The sequence below is a fragment of the Melospiza melodia genome, chromosome 2 (genome assembly GCF_035770615.1).
Source record: "Melospiza melodia melodia isolate bMelMel2 chromosome 2, bMelMel2.pri, whole genome shotgun sequence".
Classification (NCBI taxonomy): domain Eukaryota; kingdom Metazoa; phylum Chordata; class Aves; order Passeriformes; family Passerellidae; genus Melospiza; species Melospiza melodia.
This window is the reverse complement of record NC_086195.1, coordinates 63,642,810-63,662,292: the sequence shown is the minus strand read 5'-3', so window position 1 is coordinate 63,662,292 and position 19,483 is coordinate 63,642,810. Positions and strand designations below refer to the sequence as shown.

Sequence of the window (19,483 nt, the reverse complement as noted above, 5' to 3'; positions counted from 1 at the left end):
CACAGCTGCATTAGCACCTCAGTTTGGATTAGGAGAACACGAACAATTTAGGTGAAAGGACCTGCAAGATGTGCAGCAAATGTGCTCTGACCACTATGAGAATTCAGCTTTGCTTTGGGCTAGGGCTAGTCTGAAGTAAGTCCCCAGACATTTACAGTGTGGCCAAAAAGTCTTCATCATCAGCTGCTTCCCTCTGCAGATCTGCTCCTGCTTCACCATCCTGTTTGCTAAAGTGGATCTACTGATCCAGGATCTGCTCTATCACCCTGCTGACAGGACAGACTTCATTTATCATTCTCAGTATTGGCTGAGGTGACCCCAAGTGTCTTAGATAGCAAGGAATTTCATCTAAGATTGGTAGGATCAGCAGAGGGAGAGGCTCCTGAGGAAGAAAGCTGGAGGTACTGCTGGTTCTTGTGCCCAGGGGCAGCAGCCAAGGCAGTTTCAGAGGTAAAAAAGAGAATTGCATGGCAATAGCTGTCCTGAGTAGGGTCGCTTTTGGAGACAGTGAGTAGAAGAGGAACCACTAGAATAGATCCAGCTTGGTATTAGGTAGGTGGTAAGAGATATTTTTGAGGAAGACAGGTGGTGACAATGCTGCCATGATCTGGCTTTTCCCACCGAGGAACAGTCTTGAGGTGGTTCAGCTCAGTTGCCAGTCCAGCAACAGCAGGAGCCAAAGAAGAGAGAAGGGACAGTAGTGTCCCCCCTCTGACACTTTTCAACCTCTATCATTTGCAGGAGGTTTATGCCTTGAAGTGAGAAGGTCTATATCCACAAATGTAAACATTTGTGCAGCTTCAGTTGTGTCATTTGGATGAATTGCTTAATGTGATAACTTCCACATCACTGTCCTCTTCTGATTCAGGAGTTGAGTCTCCTTAGTATGAGTTGTTAGCCTGCTTGTGTGGGTGAATAAATCCTCGTGTTCTCTCAGGGAAACAACAAACCAAGCTTCCAGCACTTTCTGTACTGCCTGCCTGCCTCCTCTCCACACAGGAAGGGACAAGCTGCAGCCCAGCATCTCTTCATGGCTTAGGCTACACCTGACAGAAACTGGTGAGCAGAGCTGGGTGGGAACAGTCCTCCAGTCTCAAGGAAGCTTCATGTGTTTGCAAATTAGTCTGGGTTATTACTTTGAATTAAAGAAAAAAATTGAAGATTTACTGTGAACAGAACAAACTCTGTCAGAGGAAGAGCTCTTACCCTAGGGCTGTCACACTCCCAAGCAGATGCTTGTCCATCCATCTCATCTAAATGTATTTTAAAGATTGCCAGACATCTGGTTTCACTGGTTTTTATAAGAGGGGCGTTGTGATTGTGTATATGCTGTATATTGACAATGCACATGCAAAGGAGCACCAATAGTCAGACCTGGAAATCCTGAAGCCTCACAGTGCAGGGTTCCCTGTGTCTCTAAGAAGTCCAGGCTAGAAATGTGACCCTCCCCAAGAGTGATCTCTTAAGAGGACTGACACAGCTGGGAGCAATTTTTAATTCCTACAGAATCAGGCTCTAGTCCAACCAGCAACCTGCTGTCGAAAGTCTCAGCTCACTAAAATAGTCCAAGGCATCCAGGCCTGAAGAAACAGTGTTGTTACAATGTCGGGCTATGAAATGGTTTCTGGAAAAGTTCACTGCATAAAGATCAGTTATTTCTGGACAGCAGCTCTGCAGGTCCAGGGAAATGCACTTCCCAGAGGTACCTTGGATCCTTAAAGGAACAGAGCTCATTAACCAAGGAACAAACAGCAGAATCCTAAAAGCAGAAGCATTTACACGACAGCCAAATGTGCTTCACAGGGTTTTGATGGCTTGCAGCTCTTACTCAGGACTTTGATAGGGACCATGGGAGGTTTCATATGTTTCTCACAGATCATGGATGCAATTAAATCCACCCTCAGAGCCCCAACATGACTTATACAGCCTCCTGTGAGGCTACGTTGGTGTGCTTGCAAGCAGGTTTCCTGGCATCCTTCCTGGCTCTCTGAGCAGGGTGTGGTTAATGGCTAACAAGAACCCAGCCAAGCATCTCCCTCCAGTGACAGCGACTGCAATGTATATTTGTCATATCCAAACCTTGGGTTCTATTTCTAGCACCATAGAGCAAGATTTAGTGAGATTTCTCGGATATTTCATCTGCAAAATGGGCAATTGATAATAGCTCTCACGAGGAGACAGATGACTAGGGCTGGTTATGAACTTCACAGAAATACTTAGGGCTCACAATGTATAAACTAGGATTTGGACTTGGGGATGCCTATTTGCCACTGAATGTTTTTACTTACACAGCCAGGCACCCTCAAAATATTTTCTTTTCTCTGTCATGTGCATAAATATTTGTATATGATGTTTACCATGAGAAAAGGAATTGCCAGGGTAGCCTTGTCAAATATATGCTGTTGTGATGTTGCATGCTGTTTTGCAGAGCTGTGTATGTCCTCCTTCTTCCCCCCATCCCCCTTCCCATCCAGTGCAATGCTTTGTGTGCTCTTCTCTCCTGAGTGTTAGGGACCCCTTTTTCATCCCTCTTGCTCTTGTGGCATCACTGGTATCCCAGCTCAGTGAATTCTAGTCTGTAAGAGATGTAAAACTGTCATTTCAGAATTTAATTATGCTGCTTTCCAAAATTACCGAACACTTACTTGTTTGTTCTCATACACAGAAAAGATAATTAGGAGCTCTTGAATCATTAGTCTGGGAATCCACAATATCTGGAAGGAGCTAAATTTACTTCTTTGCTTTAAATTTGTAGCACTGAATTGCAATTTTCATTTTACCTCTAGCTTCTCTAGGTATGTTTGAAGTTTCCCAAGGCCAGAACAATCATTTAATTCAAACATAGCCTGGGCTTTCAGGAGCAGTGCTGACATGCTGGCTGCAGCTGGCCCGTGCCAGGGAAGCTCTCTGGCTCCCCTCGATGTTTCAGGTGGTGTGCTGGCCCCTCGGGAGCCACGGTCCCCGTGCAGCCAGCACTGCTGTTCCTGCTGTCCATGCCCAGTCCTCATCTCCACACAGCACACGGACAAGCTCAGAGGAGGGACTTCCCAGCACTGGAGCCTGAAACAGGCACCTTGACACGAGCCAGCTGGTGCTGAAACATTGAGGAGCTGGGATTTCTCCTTTCTTCCTTTTTGATGCCTTGCCAGTGAGGCAATTTCTGCCACCACCTCTTATTCTGCTGTCCTTTCATTCTCCAAATCTGGAAGTACCTCTAAGACTTGGCCAAGCTGGCTGGAAAATGAACTGAAGGAGAGCCAAAGGCTTCTTCAGGGGGGATGCCAAGGAAGGATGCTGACATGCATGAGGCAAAGGCTGTGGTTTGGGTGTGTTGCTCAGAGGTGAGTGCACTTACAGACCCTGGGCTTCCTCCTAGGAAACACACACTTGGGAATACTCTCAGAAAGGAACCAGTCCAAAGCTGAACATCTTGGAAGAGTCTGGTACTCCAGCTCTGGCCTCACCTTTGAGAAGATGGATGGAAGCGACCCTTTCTCTGCGGCAGTGTTAGGCTAATGAGCCATTCAAATGGGCACTGAACACTGCCCTTCCTCTCCCATCCCCCCCCTTCCGATCCCCAAGATAAAAAGGAATTAGAAGAGGCTGAAGTGCACAGCTTTTTCCCTTCTAGACCTTGGGAACATGGAAAGAAACACGCAGGGTCATTTGGCTCTGAAGGCTGAGGGATGCGAGTGCTCTGCTGCAGAGCCTGCGGGGAGCATGAGTCACATGGATCGGCTCGGCAGATCCGGGCTGACAGCATCCACCAAATCACCGCCTCACGCTGCACTCACAGGGCAGAGACAAACTGGCAGGCAGGAGGGGCTGGGGGAGGCAGCGCTGTGGGACGGGGTTATTTCAGCCCGGGTGTTTCTGGCTCAGCAGAACTGGACAGGGCAGCGTATCCTCAGCTGTGCCCAGCCTTCTCCCTCCACTGGAGCAAGGAGGTCTGTGGATCCTGACTGAGGACCATGCGTTGGGTCCAAAGGACTGGAGCCGGTGCTTCTCCCTTCTGCAGCCCAGAAACAAGGGGATCTGTAGTACCAGAAAGACTGATGTAATAGGAAAATTCAGCACTTCACATATTTTTCCAAACTCATGCTTTCTGCGGTATTTCCACATCACTACACAGGGCTCTTGCTGATGTTGTCATTTTGTGAGTATTGCCATGTATGCCATCATCTCAGGGCTACTCTGATGAGCTGTCACCACACGATAAAATAAGTCTGTCACTGTGTTTGCTGCTTTGCAGAGTTGTTTATTGTTGTGGTTTGTGCTATTGCATAATGTAGATACACCCTTGTCACACCTAGCAAAGGGAGAAGCCCCCAACACTTCCTGAGAAGGAGAACCAGGATATGTGGAAGACAGCCTGCAAAGTCCTGGCTTGGGCAAGATGTATCTGCACTCCATTCCAGCTGGGAACTCATCTGCTTTGACACGTTTTGTGCAAGATTGTTCTTATCTGGTTTGAATCTCTACCTCTGTGCTGCCTTGAAGCCCACACTGAAGCTTTCAGTGTTGCACTCACATGGAAAGCAAACCCCAGCCAGGACCTACTCTGAGGATGACTTTTCTCTCAATCAGGGCAGTCTGTGCATCCAGGGAACAAAGGAGGAAAATGAAAAGACACACACAGGAGACCTGCCAAAAAAGAGAGATTTATAAGATTAGAGCCTACAGTGGTTTGTGCTTGCAGGTGAGCTTCAAGTAGAGTAGGGCAGGGTCACAACTTTTGAGATCAGGAGAGCCACTGAGGAATTGTGCAGTGTTGAGGAAGGCTGATCATTTTTGTTACACTCGTGCAGATGGGAGAACTGGAAGCTGTGCATCTGTGGATGCAGCTGAGCACTTAGAGACACCCCAGTGGCACCACCACATCTGCTGCCACGCCAGCCAGGCCACCTGGGACCTTCTGCATGGATGGCAGGGCTGTGAGCCTGAGTGCTCTTTGCAGGTGGGTCCCAGCTGCCCAGCTGTGCTTGGGGACAGAACCTTTGGTCACTTGTGAGGACTCAGTGTGCCTCTGCCAGCCTGTGCAAGAGAGGAGAGCTGCATCCTGGCTTTGACAGCTGTCAAGCAGCTCAGGCACCTCCGTGTTCTCTGAGCACTGCTGCTGGCATTGTTTGCTGCCTATGCATTTTATCCTGGACAGGCCAGCTTTGATGGACCCTGTGCTGAGAAGAAATTAACTCTGTGCTGGCTGAAACTGGGATACAAGGTTTTTAATAAGCCCTATTAGCTCAGTCTTTTATTGTCAGGCTTCTTCTCTTGCTGAAGAAGTCAAGGCTGGTGGTTTTGGGTGAAGAAGAATTTGGTTCAGCTGTCAGAGCCTCAGGTGAGCATCTGAACTGCTGGAGATGGCTGTAGTGCTAAAGGAGTTCCCAACAAATGTTCACCCAGCCTGACTTTTTTGTCCCATCCAGGTATCAGGTGGTACAGGACAATCCCTGTGCTCCAGATACCCATGTGAGTTTGGGAACTCAAGCAGTTCTTTAAGGTGAAGAGTCTGGAGTGCAGAAACAGGGGTAGTTTTTTGTTGAGGGGATTGTGCCAAGCAGTTTGGCATGACCATTATACAGACCACCGCTGACTTTGCTCTCATTTTCCCACATACAGCTCCTAAAAGGGACGTGTCCTTAAGCCATGATGATGCCTTGTTTAGCAGATTGGTGGCTCCCAAGGTATCCTGGCAGTTCAGGGGCAGGACAGGGCGGGAGGAGCAGCTGCATGCACCAGGATATGCAGGCTTTTCCAAAACTAGTGTTGTCATGTGCATGCAAGCATGAGCTCTGGGAAGGAAAGTGACGTTAGTGTGGGCCTTTGTCACTCCTGTTTGAGTGAGGATGATGGTGGAGGAGCAGATCTGACACCAATGGGGCCCACACCTGCTGCCACAGCTGCCTGGGGCTGTGTCCCCACCCCAGGGCTTGTGGGCTGGAGGATTCCCCGGGCTCACAGGTGCTGCCTGGGCCTGTCTGTTGTCTGGCAGTAACAGCGTGGTGCTGGCGTGACAGACACACAGAAAACCCCTCCTCCAGCAGCAGACATCCCTCTGAGGGTCTTCACCACAGGGAGCCCTTCCCACAGCCGGTGCCCCTTTGTGCCTGTCCCCAGCAAGACCAGCACAGACAAACAAACCAGGACTGCAGCCAGTGACAGCTGTAGGACCTCAAGGCCTTTTCGACCTGCCACTAGCAGACAGACAGCGGAGTAACTTCTATAAACACAAGACTGCTGTGTACATATTTTAACAGCATTTTTCTTTCAGGACATTCTGTCATCTCTGCAACATGCTTTTAGTTCCATCTGAAATTTCCTGGGCTTTCCACTCCCTCTTCTCATCTCCTTGAGCCAAAAAAAAAGGGGGTCATTTGGTGAGAAACAATTCCAGTGGCTTTCTCAGAAGCATCTGCTTTCTGCACTCTGTGGGACTAGGCAGTTCAAGGCTGGTTTGTTCTCCTAAGCAATTACTTTCTCATACCATTCCCAAACTTACCATCTAGATCAACATTCAGAACTTCTTCAGGCTCTGACTTCCAGAATCTATTGGTATCCTGGGCTACCCTCCTGATAAAATTAGTTCTGAATGATCCCACTGATTGTGCTGTTTTTACTTGTTTGTTAGCTGGTTGTGGGAGAGGTGACAGCTACAGGCTGACAGATAGATATGGGCGAGCAGGTATGTAGGTCTAGGGGTAGATATGTAGGGCACAGAGTGCCCAGGAAAGGCAAAGGAGCATGGACACAGAGGTTTCACAGAGAGCAAAGAGCTGGTGCATTAAGGAAGGCTCATGGCAGCCAGGGAGGTTGGAGGCAGTGAAAATCAGCATTTCACATCCTAGCAGGAAAGAGAGAAATGTGAATTTGAACCAGACAAGAGTGCCTCAGAAAAAATGTAGTCCAGCTTGCAAAAAATAACTCCCAACCCCAAAGTAATTTATTGTCACTCAAGCAGATAAAAGAAGCGCATAAAATTGGTTCCACAAGAAGGTCAAATTAAGTACATGAACAAAATGCAAGCATATTATATATATGTGTGTGTGTGTGTATATACACATATCTTCTGTTCAGCATCTCTCATTATAGAACTGAGGATCAATCATAACCCCTCGGGGTTTCTTGTCTGGTCCATTGGCTCCTAGCCAGACAACCTCCCTCCATGGCTTTAGACTGGGGGAATGATGAAGGAATAAAGAATTTCATTAGAACAGAGAATGGGAGATGGATTCACAGAGCGCTGTGGGCTGCCAGGTGGTTATGTACAGGCAGAGACTTCATCAGTCCTTGTGATGTCAGTGCTGCAGTGTTACTTTCTCAGCCGGCTGCAAGAGAAAAGTACTCCGTGAGTACCACCCCCCACTTGTTTTTTGCATAGAGAATGACTGCCTGCCTCTGTAGCTGGGGATGCAAACAGTTACTTGAGCATCCACACGGCTGCAGTTTGGGTTTCAGTTACACTGAGCTGCTTACTTGGCAAAGAGAGTTAGAGAACAACTGTATCAGCACTTGTACTGCACAGATTTATCTAGATTTTGATGCATCTGTACAGACTTTGTCCTCTCTTCATGGGGATTATTTTTTAACCTTGATAAAATGTAGGTGAAAACAAGGTGAATTCTTTGACACATGACGAGCATATGTGCTCTTCACCACATATTCATCCCAGCTGTGATGCAGTATTTGCCAATAAACATTCTCACTGAATTCTCGGTGACAGTGAAAAAAAATTAGGCGAAACTATCACAATTTGCCAATGTCACTGGTGAAAATGAAGCAGAAGTCTGGTTCTGCACCCAAACATTCATTGAGCTTGTTCATGCAGCCATTTGTACTTCCCTTTGTGCTCCACTTCCAGTGACAGAATGGCTGTCAATGTTTCCAACAGCTGCTTTTGGTGCCTGATACCATATAAGCTTAAAGACATGGAAAGAGGGCAGCTTCTCTGCTGAGAAATCCTTGCTCCTATGAAAAGGGTCACGACATGATGGTGTATTTCACATCACCCAAGGCCTTGAGGAAAGGGTACAAATCAGACTGTTCTGTGATTTTTTTCCCCTGTTCTTTTGTTACTCCTGGGAGGTTATTGGCAATTTTCACCAAACGCAGTCCAGCAATGCTCTAGCAGAGCTGGAATTAAATTATGGACATCATGGATTTTTAAAATTTATGTTTCATCTTTGTGCTTGGTTTTGTGCCTTCTACCTTCACAACTTTGATATCCAGATCTCAGATTCTCTATGGACCCTACTGAAGGACTTTGGAACTCCTGCTTGAGTTGGGCTAACATCTCTCAACACCAAGATAATTTGAGTGAAACAACTCTGCTCAAAAGTTTCCCAGCACAGTGCTACCATGGGGGTGGGATTTAGCACAGCTCATAACTCTTAAGCAGGATTTAACATGAGTAAGAGCTGAAAATGCTGAAATGCAGCTGTACCGTTTCACCAAAGAGGCTCAAGTTCAATTTCACCCCGCTCAGTCATCCCACTCCTCTCTCTTGAAAACAGTCTTTGCCCATTCTGGGTGCCCTCATCGCCACTTACTGTTGACACTGACACGTCTTGTTTTCCAGCAAGTGTTGTCTTGCTTGTGCCATCCTTTTTGCCCGTTGCTGCCAGGAGAGAAGGGACAAAGAACAATTGGATATTTTTATGCTTCAAATGCTTTCCTCTGAAGTTGGCAGTAAAGTGCTGTCTGACATCTGCAGACTGCCCATCTCAAAAATTTGCCTTGAGTCTAAGGATTGACCCACTGTCTATCCTGTCCTGCACCCAGACAGGAAATCTGATTCCTCCTGTGGTTTGGAGAGGCAGTAATCTCTGCACCTTTCACAGGGACCGTGGCACTCACCCTTCTCCGCTGCCAGCGTACACCACTGATGATGCACAGGCATCCAAGGGCAAACACCAATAAACTGCCTCCAATGCTTGCTCCAATTATCACATTGATAATCCAAACAGAAGCTTCCTCTGTGGGAGGATACAAATATTTAGACACAGAAACAAATAGAATTTTATAGCTTTAGGGTCGGGGCAGGGATGTGATGCTAATTTCCATACCCACGTGATAGGGAAAGCTGATCTTTTTGTCACTGCCTTCTGTGAGGTGACAGCTCCACAGCCCTGCAGTGCTGATGGTCACCTCCAGCTTTACTTCACGCTGCCTTGATTTCTTAATGTCCATCTTGGAGCCATTCACAGGTTCCCAGCTCAAGTAGGCATCGGGTGCAAGCGGTCCGGAGACCTGGCAGGTCAGGGTCACACTGGCCCCTCTGGAGAGTGGCCCAGAAGGGTTAGCTGAGACTGTAAAGGCAAGACAAGGACATGTGAGTGAGGGCATGGGAAGATGGGGCCATCCCCATGCTTTTGGGGCTTGCAGGTTTCTGTAGCTCTTCCTCTTCATGACCCACTTCTCTTCCTTCCTCTCACCTTTCATCACCACCAGCTCTATCTTGCTCTGTGCATGTCTTCTTTCGTACTCCAGCTGGCACTGGTACTGGCCAGAGTGATTGAAATGGACTTTGGGGAGCTTCACTTCTATGGAACTTTCAGGTTTGCTTTCAGATATCTCAAACAAAAAGTTGTTGCTTTTTTTAGTCTCATGCAGCTGTCCTTCTGCTGTGATGTTGAAATCAAGCAGCTCATGAGATTCTGCACCTTCCTGTTGTTTCCAATTTAGCTGTCCTGTGAAACCTTTTTTCCATTTTATCTTCTGGGAGTTCAGACGCCAGGACAAGATGACAGGACTATCAACAGTTGCATACTTTCTTTCCAAATCTGGATTCTGAAAACCTGAATTTAGTAGAGACAAGAAATACAGAGGCAGGAAAAGCCATGGTTACACTTCCCCGTGTCTGTCCTTGATCCGGAGTGAGGCACGCTGCACTCAGTTTAAAAAGGACTTGGAGAAAAGCCATGACATCTTCCAGGAAGGTTAAACAGAGAAAGAATAAGACAGCAGAAAGATCCAAAGCTTCCAAGCACAGCAGAGCTGAGAAGAACAGACCCCGAGGAAAGGAGAATCTTCTCCTCACCAAGTCTGGAGAGAAAAATGAGTGCAAGAGTAGAACAGAGCTCAGGCAGCAGAACAAGCTCCAAGCTGCGTTGCTGGAAGCCCTGGGAAGTCAACCCGGGAGCACCAGTGCTTGGAATGTGGAGGTTAAAAGTTAAACTCATGAGCTGAAGGGAGCAGTGGTTCCCAAGCCTGTGTGTGAGTTCCATTTCTGTTGTCACATACCTAATACCTTCACAGCAAAGGAGATGTTCTGATTAATCAATGGAGAGTCTGAATGGATCTGACACACCCAGGTCCCGCTGTCCATAGTCTCCAGTTTCTTTAAATTCACTATGTATTCTTGAAGGTTCTTCTTTTGTATTTCTGGTGTCACTCTGTTATTGTTACTGTCAAACAATGTGATGCTGAGATCAGGTAGAGGACTGGGTGAATTTTGAGTTAAAATCAGCTTAGGCACTTCATTTTGCAGAAAATGCCCATCCAAAGAGATTGCCACTGTAAAAAGAAAATGCACAGGCAGTAAGTTCCTGGAAGAGAGACACAAGTGTTACAGCAAAGAGAACATGGAGACACTGTGCTCTGGAGGTGGAGGAGAAATGAACCATGATAGCCCGAGACAGAAGAAATGCAGCTGGATAAAGAATCCCAGCAGAGAGGTCTCCCCAAGCTCTAGGGTCCCCATCCCTCCTGATGACCAAAAGGCCTGCACTCACTCACAGTTAACGATGTGCAGTGAGGTGTGGACTTTGTGAGTGCCGTATTCACAGGTGTAGATGCCGGCGTCGGAGAGCTTCAAATCCCTCACGCTCAGTTGTTTGTATTGCATCTTGATGTCAGACCGGCCAGTAATGAAAGATGGTTCTTTGGAAAAAATAGGCTTGGTTAGGAGGGAAGAGGTTTCTCAGCTGTGTGAAGGGAGAAGGGGTAATGAATGGGAAGCCTTACTTCTCCAATATTTCTGATTATTTTCCATACGCCACAGAAGAGTATCAGAGTACTTCCATCTCACAACTGAGTCCCGAGGTAATTGTGATTCAGGAAGTATGCCTGTGCAGTTCAGGGTCACCTCCCCTCCTACAAGCCCAGTCTGGAATTCATTTTTCTGAGCCATACTGGAGGTCAGGCCTGAAAGTCAATGCCCACCCAAAAAAAGTTGTAAGTTCTCTTTCTGAAGGGTGGCTCAGTAAAAAATTCCCAGCCCTTCAAAAATATGTTGATATTTTTCCTCCCTTTCCCAGACAATAAAATTATCCTCAATTTCTGAATTTGTCACTCCTTTATATCATCAATCAATCAATCAAGCTCTTTTATTAACTGATTATTCTCTTTCACATACACTCAGAAAAAAGGGAAAATACTAGTAGTTATGGCAGACTGACCATCATTCATAATTTTGAAATGTCGACACTTTTACCGAGACAACCCTTTTCCACTGGATAAGACTTAGTTATTCTACTGGTAGCAAATGAAGGACAGCATATGTCAGCCCTCCTTCACTCCCCAGTCAACACTTGATGCAGCACTGACAAATTTGCTCACACCTTCTTCCAGTTTTTGCATGGATGAAGACTGAAAATACAAAAAAATGAAGAAATAAAGTAAAAAAAGAAAAAAAGAAGGCTGTCTTAATGTCAGGTTCCTGTTCTTGGGAGGAGGATTATGTGACAGTAAAAGAAATAGGTTCTATAATGTTGAAGAAACATTAGGAGTTGTTGGGAGAATAATTGGGAGAATAATTTCCTTTCCTTCACTGTGAAGAAGGTTTCTGCAGGAGACATTAAGAAAGAGATGGAGTTGCCAGAGGAAAGATTGGGAATAACAGGATTGTGATCTCCTGCCTCACTGCTGGTAAGCTCTTAGAGATGCTTAACCTGCAAATCCCTGAGGTGACGTGAGTACTGAAGAGCTGCAGAAGTGTAAAATTAAAAGTTTACATGAGTTTAACGTAGGGTTTGCCAGAAGTTACGTCCCTCTAAGAGGTCACCTGCAACAGTACCCAAACAAGTTTTTGGTAATTGCACATTGGACTACAGAAGTTTATGATCTTTAATTGTGAAATTAGAAATGTTACTAAGAAGTTGGTATCTTTCGCTTTTCATTTGGTTCTAGGATGCACAAAAGATTTCCAATCTTTTCTCTGTGACCAGAGGAATCAAAGCTGAGTATCTGAAAAATACAGGCTTGGCCTTATTCACTGTCTTTCTTTTCTTGGAAAATGAGCACTAAAAAATCCACCAAAGCTTATAACATTAGCAGTCAAGCTAAGCAAGCCAGTAGCATTCCATTTGCAAGGGCAAATCTGTGATGAGATTCTGAAGATCACATCACAGATGTGGTTACGCATCACAGATATGTTTTTTCCCCAGACAGCTGGAGGCAATGTGGAGGGCATATTTTCCACTCTGCTTGGTGTGTATCCTGGTTCTCACAGGACCCCGCTCCTGCATCTCTGTGGGGCAGCTCCCCAAACCCTGGGTTTGGCTGGCAGGCTCAGCAGGTGGGCTGGGAACAACCTGAGTCCCAAAGCTAAACCGTGTGAGGAAACTTACGGAACACATCAGAAAGAGCCTGGAAATGCACCGAGGGTTGTGAGGCTTGTGAAAAGGCTGTGAGAACCACGAGGGTTTGCAGGGCCCAGGACTCACCCAGATGCAGAAGCAGGAGGGCGGCAGGCGTGCAGCTCAGGGCTGTGCCACTCGACTCCATCGCTGGGAATGCTCCTCCCCTCCCGGGAGAGCAGGGCTGGAAATGCTGCCACTGCCAAGGGATCCTATCCTGGAAGACCCAAATGCTCTGTTAGTAATGTTTGATTATTCAGACCTCGATGGATGGGACTTGTGTTCCCAGTCAGCTCCCACCATCCCTCAGCACAGGAAAATGGAAGCTTTTTGGGAAAGTCACCAGAGCCTTTTGTTTCAGCAAAGAATCCATCTGCAGCATGCCCCTGGAGTTTGGTAATAAACATTTCATTTTACTCATCCCTAGGTTTCTGGCATTCATCAGGCAGCAGCTGTTTATACTGCCAAGAGTTCTGTGCTTTTTTACTTCTCTATGGTGGGTTATCATCACTCTTGCAGAGATTAAAGCTAAACACATACAGGGCTGCATTAGCAAGAGCACAGCCAGCTCTGCTGGAAGTAGAGTGAAGTAATTATTTCTCTCTATTTGGCACACCTGAGGTCTCATCTAGGATACAGGGTACAGTTTTGGGCCCCCAGTACAAGAAGGGTGCCAACAAACTGTTTGGAGTTCAGTGGAGGGCTGGTGACATGGTGAGGAAGTTGGAGCACCTGACATACAGGGAGAGGCAGAAAATTTGGCTTGACAGGGAGAAGGGAGCCAAAGTGGGATCTAATTTCAGTTTCCCATTATCTAATGGATATTACCTAGAAGAATAAGCCACATTCTTCTCAGATGTGCCCAGGGGAGGAGCAGGAGGCAGCAGCCATATGTTGAGCAGGGAAATGTTGACTAGATAGAAGGAAAACTTTCTTCCCACTGAAGGTGGTTCAGCAGTGGAATAGATGCCAAGAGATGCCAGGCAGTCTCCACCATTGGAGATGCTCAGAAGTTGCTTTGTCAAGCCCTGAGCAACACGTTGTAGTTTTATAGTCAACTCAGCTCTGAGTAGGAGAACTAACTGGAGAGCTCCCAATGTCCCTTGCCATCTAAATATTTCTGTGTAATTTTGTGATGCTATGATTAAAGCCACCTTTAGGCTGTTATTATTATTTTTCTTCAGGTTTGGGCTTTTTTTAAAAAAACTTCGTACCTTAAAAATCTCAATAACCAGCAAGTCGGATGTTGGAAAGAACAGAATTCAATTCTGCTTGAATTCTTAGGACTGTTAAATGAAAAATATGGGGAGAAGGGAGGAATGAGGTCCACAAGAAGAAGTTGCACTAATGGTAGCAAAACCTTAAGTGGGAACTGGAAGCTAATGGTCATGTTAAGGTCTGTTATCAAATTAGATGCAGCTTCTGACTGTAGCAAAGGCCAAGAGCTGCTAAGAGCTGCAGCTGGGTGGGGTGACAAGATGAGGGGGACCATGGCTGCTGGTGCAAGGACACGACTGAGCTCTCCATCCCTAAACCAAGGCATAAACCACAGAAGGGAAGCCAAGCAGCTTAAATGCCCTGGGGAGTGAGCAAGCCAGTGAGGTGACCTCACTTCTCTGGAAGCAGGCAGTCCCCGTGTCAGGCGTGTGTCAGACTGAAGGCTGGAGTCTTAATGGGATTAAACTCAAAAGAAATGCGTGAATAATTTTCCACAGTATTTATATGTACGATATGCAATATTAAGTGTAATATATTCTATTAGAGGATAATTTGATACCGAAATTAATTTAATGATCAGAGCATGTGGAGCTATCAAAGAGTAGATGAAAACATCAGCACTACATTTAAATGGAGATAAGGTCAGCACAACGTCTGACTCCAGACCCATGTACAGACATGCACAGATGAAAAATATGTGTGCAAGAACAAGACAGCAGCCATATGCACCATCAGAAGAGAAACAGGTGGCAAAGACACAGTCAGAGGAGACTTGTGGCTTGCCTCGTGCAAAACAAAAAACCCACCCCAGGCCAGGAAATATTTGCATGAGCTGTTTTCTGCAAAAATTATAAAACAAAGGAGCGAGTGCGGATGATTGGAGATCACTCCTAACAAGATGCAGAGGCAGTGATGAAGCAGTTTGCTGGGTTGAGCTACAGAATAAAGAAAGGGGCACTAACAAGGCATCTGTATGCATCTCACTCTGAAGGAACATCGATAACTGAGAACTGGCACGGGGCCCTGAGTAAGATCCATTCCTGAGGTGACAGGAGGAACCTCATCCCTGCTGTGAAATCTCGCATCACCTGTTCCTGTGGGATGAAAACGTCAGCCCCCACTCTAAAGTAATATCTGTGAATTAACAGTTCAGTGATGGGTTTCAAATTTTTTAAGTCATTAAACTTTATATAAAACCTGAAGGTAATGGAACAAGTAAAAATTAATGAAATCACTGAGTCACACCTCATAATTTTGTTTTGACTGGGAATCTCTATTCTCCTGTCATATGGCTTCAGTTTATTCTTTGTCTTCTTGCTTCCTGGTTATTGAGCAAAACCACACAACCAGAGCACTGTGGGACTGGTGAACTGCTGACCTTGTGCATCTTGGTAGATGCAGATTGATGCATCTTTGTTCTTCTGTTTCTTCTCTTGGTTTCACATCTTCTGCATCCCCACTTTGTTCACACTAATCTTTGTATTTCTGTGGCAGATCTCCACAGTGTGATGTTACCACCTACATGCTACAAATCAGTGGGGAAAATGGGTTGCCTTCAGCTAGGATTTCTTTTACACACTTTCCCTCTCTCCCTGCTTATTTCTGCTTCTCATGCATGCCACTTCCTATTCCCCCCTGCCTTTCTATCTCCTTCTGCATCCCTCCAGGCCAGATCCCAGGCAAGGCTGCTCCAGAGTTTACAGATCTCAGAGAGCAAGGCTCCGCTGTGTTAAGCGAGCAAGCTGCTCTCATTAGCGGATGGTCCTAGCAGACCCACAGCCTCCTTACAGGCAGCCCAGCTGCATCTGATGGTGGTACTCATAAATTAAGCGGTGTCACAGAATGTCCCCAGGCACTGGAACATACTCATCAGTCCTGTTAAATTGCTAGTACATTTCCTGACACATTTTTGGCCGGGGACAACTCTCCCTCTCCCCAGCAACTCTTGGGATGCATTTAGGTGTTAGCATGGGCCAGGGACCTCTCCCATTAGGTGGCTGGCATGTGGCCAGTTCGTTTTGGAGGTTAAGTGAGTTTAATAGCCCAGACCATCTCATGCCAGCTGGCCTCTGTGCCAGAAACAGTCCAGGCATACTTGATTTATTAGCACATCTAGCAACGGAGGAGCAGGGCTCCCTCCCAAGTGAACATTGATTTCCTTTTCATTTTAACTTCCCTCTCTTATTAAACTGGTTTAATTTCCTTCTTGACTTATTTTAATGATCCTTGCTTCTCTGAGGGATAGGAAAAGGAGAGCTGAGGTAGTGAGTGAGCTTGCTTCAGAGAATAATGCCTGCAGGACCAAGTCATGCCTGGAGAACATCTGCTTGAGAGCAGGGCTGGCAGCCCCTCAGTACTGAACCCCAGTGGGTGATGGCTACAGAGACCTCTCCACAGGCTGGCACTGGCATGACACAGGAGGAAACTTAAATTAAAAAAATCCCAACAAATAAAAACTCAGCAACCGCTCCTGATGCAGAGCAGGCCATCTCCTCTTCTCTGTGTTTTCCTGCGCCTCTTTCTTGCAGTGTGGTTTTGGTTTCTCCTCTCGCTGTTGTTTGTGGCTGTGCTTTTGATCTGGCAGCAGCTCGTTCTGTCAGGGTGGGGGGCCCCCAGCCCTCCCTCCCCACAGGGCTCCGCACCTCGGCTTCCGCTGCTGCGGCATTTCGGCATTTCCCCTGCTGCGGCATTTTGGCATTTCCCCTGCGCTGCCTCCCGGGCCAGGGCCCAGGGATGCGCCTTGCCCTGCTCGAGAGTTAGCCTCAGCTGTGGGGCTCTGGGCTAAAGGGCTTCACCTCTCTTCCTCTCAGTTTAAAACTCTGAAACAAAGCTGACTTGGCTCTTTTACCAAATAGTGGTTTCTTTGAATTTACTCCTTGACGTTAAAGCAAACGTCAGGCGAGCAGCGGGCAGGGAAAGAGACGAAGTGCAATGAAAATAGCCAGCAGAGAGCAATGTTATGACAGCAGTGAGGATCATTTCATGGTCCCTACTGTCCCCCTGGACTGTTTGACCCTCCCTACATTTCCTCCTGAGCATCTCTGCTCATCCAAGAGCAGGTGCCATCCCCCCATTGGAGCCCCTGGGAGAGGAAGGCGCTGGAGCAGGATCCATGGGGTCACACGGGTGAAAGCCTAGTACTTAGAAAAGCAGGAATTGAACCTACCCTAGAGGAATCAAAACCCTCCATACTTCCTTTATATTACTTTCTAGTAGGGTCAGCTAAACAAGCTATCCCGAAAATGATAGTTCAACTCCTTCCCCTGCTAATGAACCCCCAGGAAAAACTAATCTTTTTCACTAGCTTACTCCTAGGAACAACCATTACTATCTCAAGTAACCACTGAATTATGGCCTGGACTGGCCTTGAAATCAACACACTCGCCATCCTGCCATTAATCTCAAAATCCCACCACCCACGAGCCATTGAAGCCGCCGCTAAATCCTCCCCAGGAGAGGTCCCACCATCAGGACAAGGAGGGTGGGGATGTCGCTGTGTCAGCACCAGCTGACCTCCCCTCAGCCACGAGGTACCCCATGCCCAGTGACATGCCCGGAACCACGTGGAGGCCGCAAGAAGTGGCTCCAACTCCGCAGCCCAGGCTGCTCCCTTCTGGCCAGAGGGGAAGCCAAGACCTGCCAAAGCCACCAGAGACTGTGACTAATCAAGGCAATGAGAGGCACTCTGAAATCAGCTCCTTCATCAGCCTTCCAAGCCCTGTATGTGCTTGGGATGACATTTGGGTATCACCCCTCCTTAATTTTGCTCTGGTGAATACAGGGTCCCCACGAGAGGCTGTGACAGATCAGGTGGGCACCGTCCCTGGGTGCTCAAGAACCTCTAGTGGGGATGAGGTGGGTGCTCAGTTTGGATGAGCCAAACCCTGCTACGCTGCAGGCAGACATGTTTGTGAGACGCTGGGGAGGACAAAGGAAAAGCCAGGGAGACCTCATCACAGCCTTTCAGTACTTATAGGGATCTTATAAAAAAGAGGAAGAGTGACTTTTTAGATGATCAGATAGTGATAAGAGAAGGAAGAACAGTTTTAAACTGAAAGAGGGTTGGTTTAGATCGAATGATCAAATGTGTTAGGAAGAAATCTTTTACTCAGAGACCGATGAGGCACAGGTTGCCCAGAGAAACTGCGGCTGCTTCATCCCTGGAGGTGTTCAAGGCCAGGCTGGAAGGGGCTTTGAGTGACCTGGTCTAGTGGAGGGTGTCCCTGCCGGTGGCAGGGGTGTTGAAATGAGATGTTTTCTAAAGGTCCCTTCCAACCCAAGCCATCCTGTGATTCCAACCTGCACCAGGGAGTGTTGAGTTCATAGTGGAGAACACTGAGCAGTAACCTGAGCTCAGCCCTTATGTGGAGGAATATCTAACGTGGCTGATGGAGGCTGAGCAGGATATACCACCTGAAAGTTGAAAAATTCAACCAGAAATGAAACTCCTGCTCTCAACAGCACAGCAGCCTGCGTAAGGGGAAAGCAGATCCCTTTTCTGTTGTCCTGAAATTGCAAGGATCCCTCTTTTTCCAAGAAATCCTGCTCACTCAGCCCTGAGCTAATGGATCAGGCTGCATTGGCAGCTAGTGTCAGGCAGTGAGCCAGTCAGCCTGGATTAGCAGAACAGACCCCTCCAGTCTCAGCACGTACAGATGTAAGTAGACATCCTTACTTAGCTAGAGATTGGCATCTTCTTATTTTTGCAGGCTTTTTTTAGAATAAAGTTCCCCTTCCTGCAGGGTACGTGGAGAAGGTGATAGCAAGTGGCAGCTGGTAGAGGGCTGCTTCCCAATGCATTTGCAGCCCTTGGGGATATGCAGTCACCAGTGACAGGCCCTCATATAGGACATATTTCCCTATATATGGGTTTAAAAGATCCATGAGATCCCCAGGCTCTGAGCTTTTCGTAGCTCCCTTTTTTTATGCCCCTTTCAGTGAAAATTCCAGGGAGTCAAACAGTTTTTAGCTAAAATTAAAAGGCCTTGGAGAATTGCACAGCCAGAAGTATTATCAAGTCAAAGGTTTAAGATGGTTTTACAACAGACCTTTAAGCGGGGCAAAGCCAATCCATCCATGCCGAAACAGCAACTTGAGCAGAGTAATAAAGTTCATAGCATTAAAAAACCCGAAAACAGGCTGGCCTCTTAGCAGAAGAAAGAGTTTCCTTACCTCTTTTCTCTCAGCCTCTGTGTTTCTGGCTCCTTGTGTTTGTCACCTGCCTTAGTTGATCTCACCCAACTACAGCTGAAACAAAAGAGGAACGAAGTTGATGTTCACGAGCAGATGTAGGGCTGGCCTTGATGTCTCCTCCTCTCCAGCCACAACGACAGCAGCAAGGTCTTGCCGCCCGTCCAGGCTCTGCCGACACCCGTGACTCCTCTGGGCAGAGGGTGATTTTCCAAAGGCACGTGATTTCCACTCTGGGTGTGGGCAGAAATGGACCTGGGCGGAAGGCGAGCCATGGCAGCGGCGGGGAGGATGAGTGTGCGGAGCAGAGAGAGCCTATTGGCCACGGGGCAGCTGATGGAGGCCCTGACGGGGCTGAAACCTCGACATGGACGGCTGGGAGCTGGTTCTGCTCCGCTGGGGAGGAAAGTTGACAAACGACAGGTTAGCTGAGCAGATCCACACCCAGCGCACGCCTCCCGCACTCTGTAAGAGCCACCTGAGCTCCATTTCCCAGCCTG

The 19,483-nt window shown here is 47.2% G+C and overlaps 1 protein-coding gene across 1 annotated transcript; it reads right to left on the bottom strand.

Moving 5' to 3' along the window:
* Positions 1-6,951: 6,951 nt before the first annotated feature.
* CD4 (CD4 molecule) lies at positions 6,952-19,154 on the bottom strand. Its single transcript, XM_063150417.1, has 10 exons — positions 18,966-19,154; positions 12,663-12,792; positions 10,963-11,142; positions 10,735-10,878; positions 10,240-10,512; positions 9,432-9,794; positions 9,063-9,305; positions 8,854-8,972; positions 8,547-8,614; positions 6,952-7,325 (listed from the first exon to the last, which is right to left on the bottom strand). Exons 2-10 carry the CDS (start codon positions 12,721-12,723, stop codon positions 7,310-7,312), a joined length of 1,467 nt encoding a protein of 488 aa, XP_063006487.1. The 5' UTR covers positions 12,724-12,792; positions 18,966-19,154; the 3' UTR covers positions 6,952-7,309.
* Positions 19,155-19,483: the final 329 nt, after the last annotated feature.

Excerpts from the sequence above, each read along its gene's own strand:
- CD4 (XM_063150417.1), bottom strand. The coding sequence starts at position 12,723 with ATGGAGTCGAGTGGCACAGCCCTGAGCTGCACGCCTGCCGCCCTCCTG. Across the intron at positions 11,143-12,662 it reads CCTCCTGCTTCTGCATCTGG|GCCTGACCTCCAGTATGGCT; the intron begins GTGAGTCCTGGG and ends ATTGACTTTCAG. Across the intron at positions 8,615-8,853 it reads TACGCTGGCAGCGGAGAAGG|CAACGGGCAAAAAGGATGGC; the intron begins GTGAGTGCCACG and ends CTCTCCTGGCAG.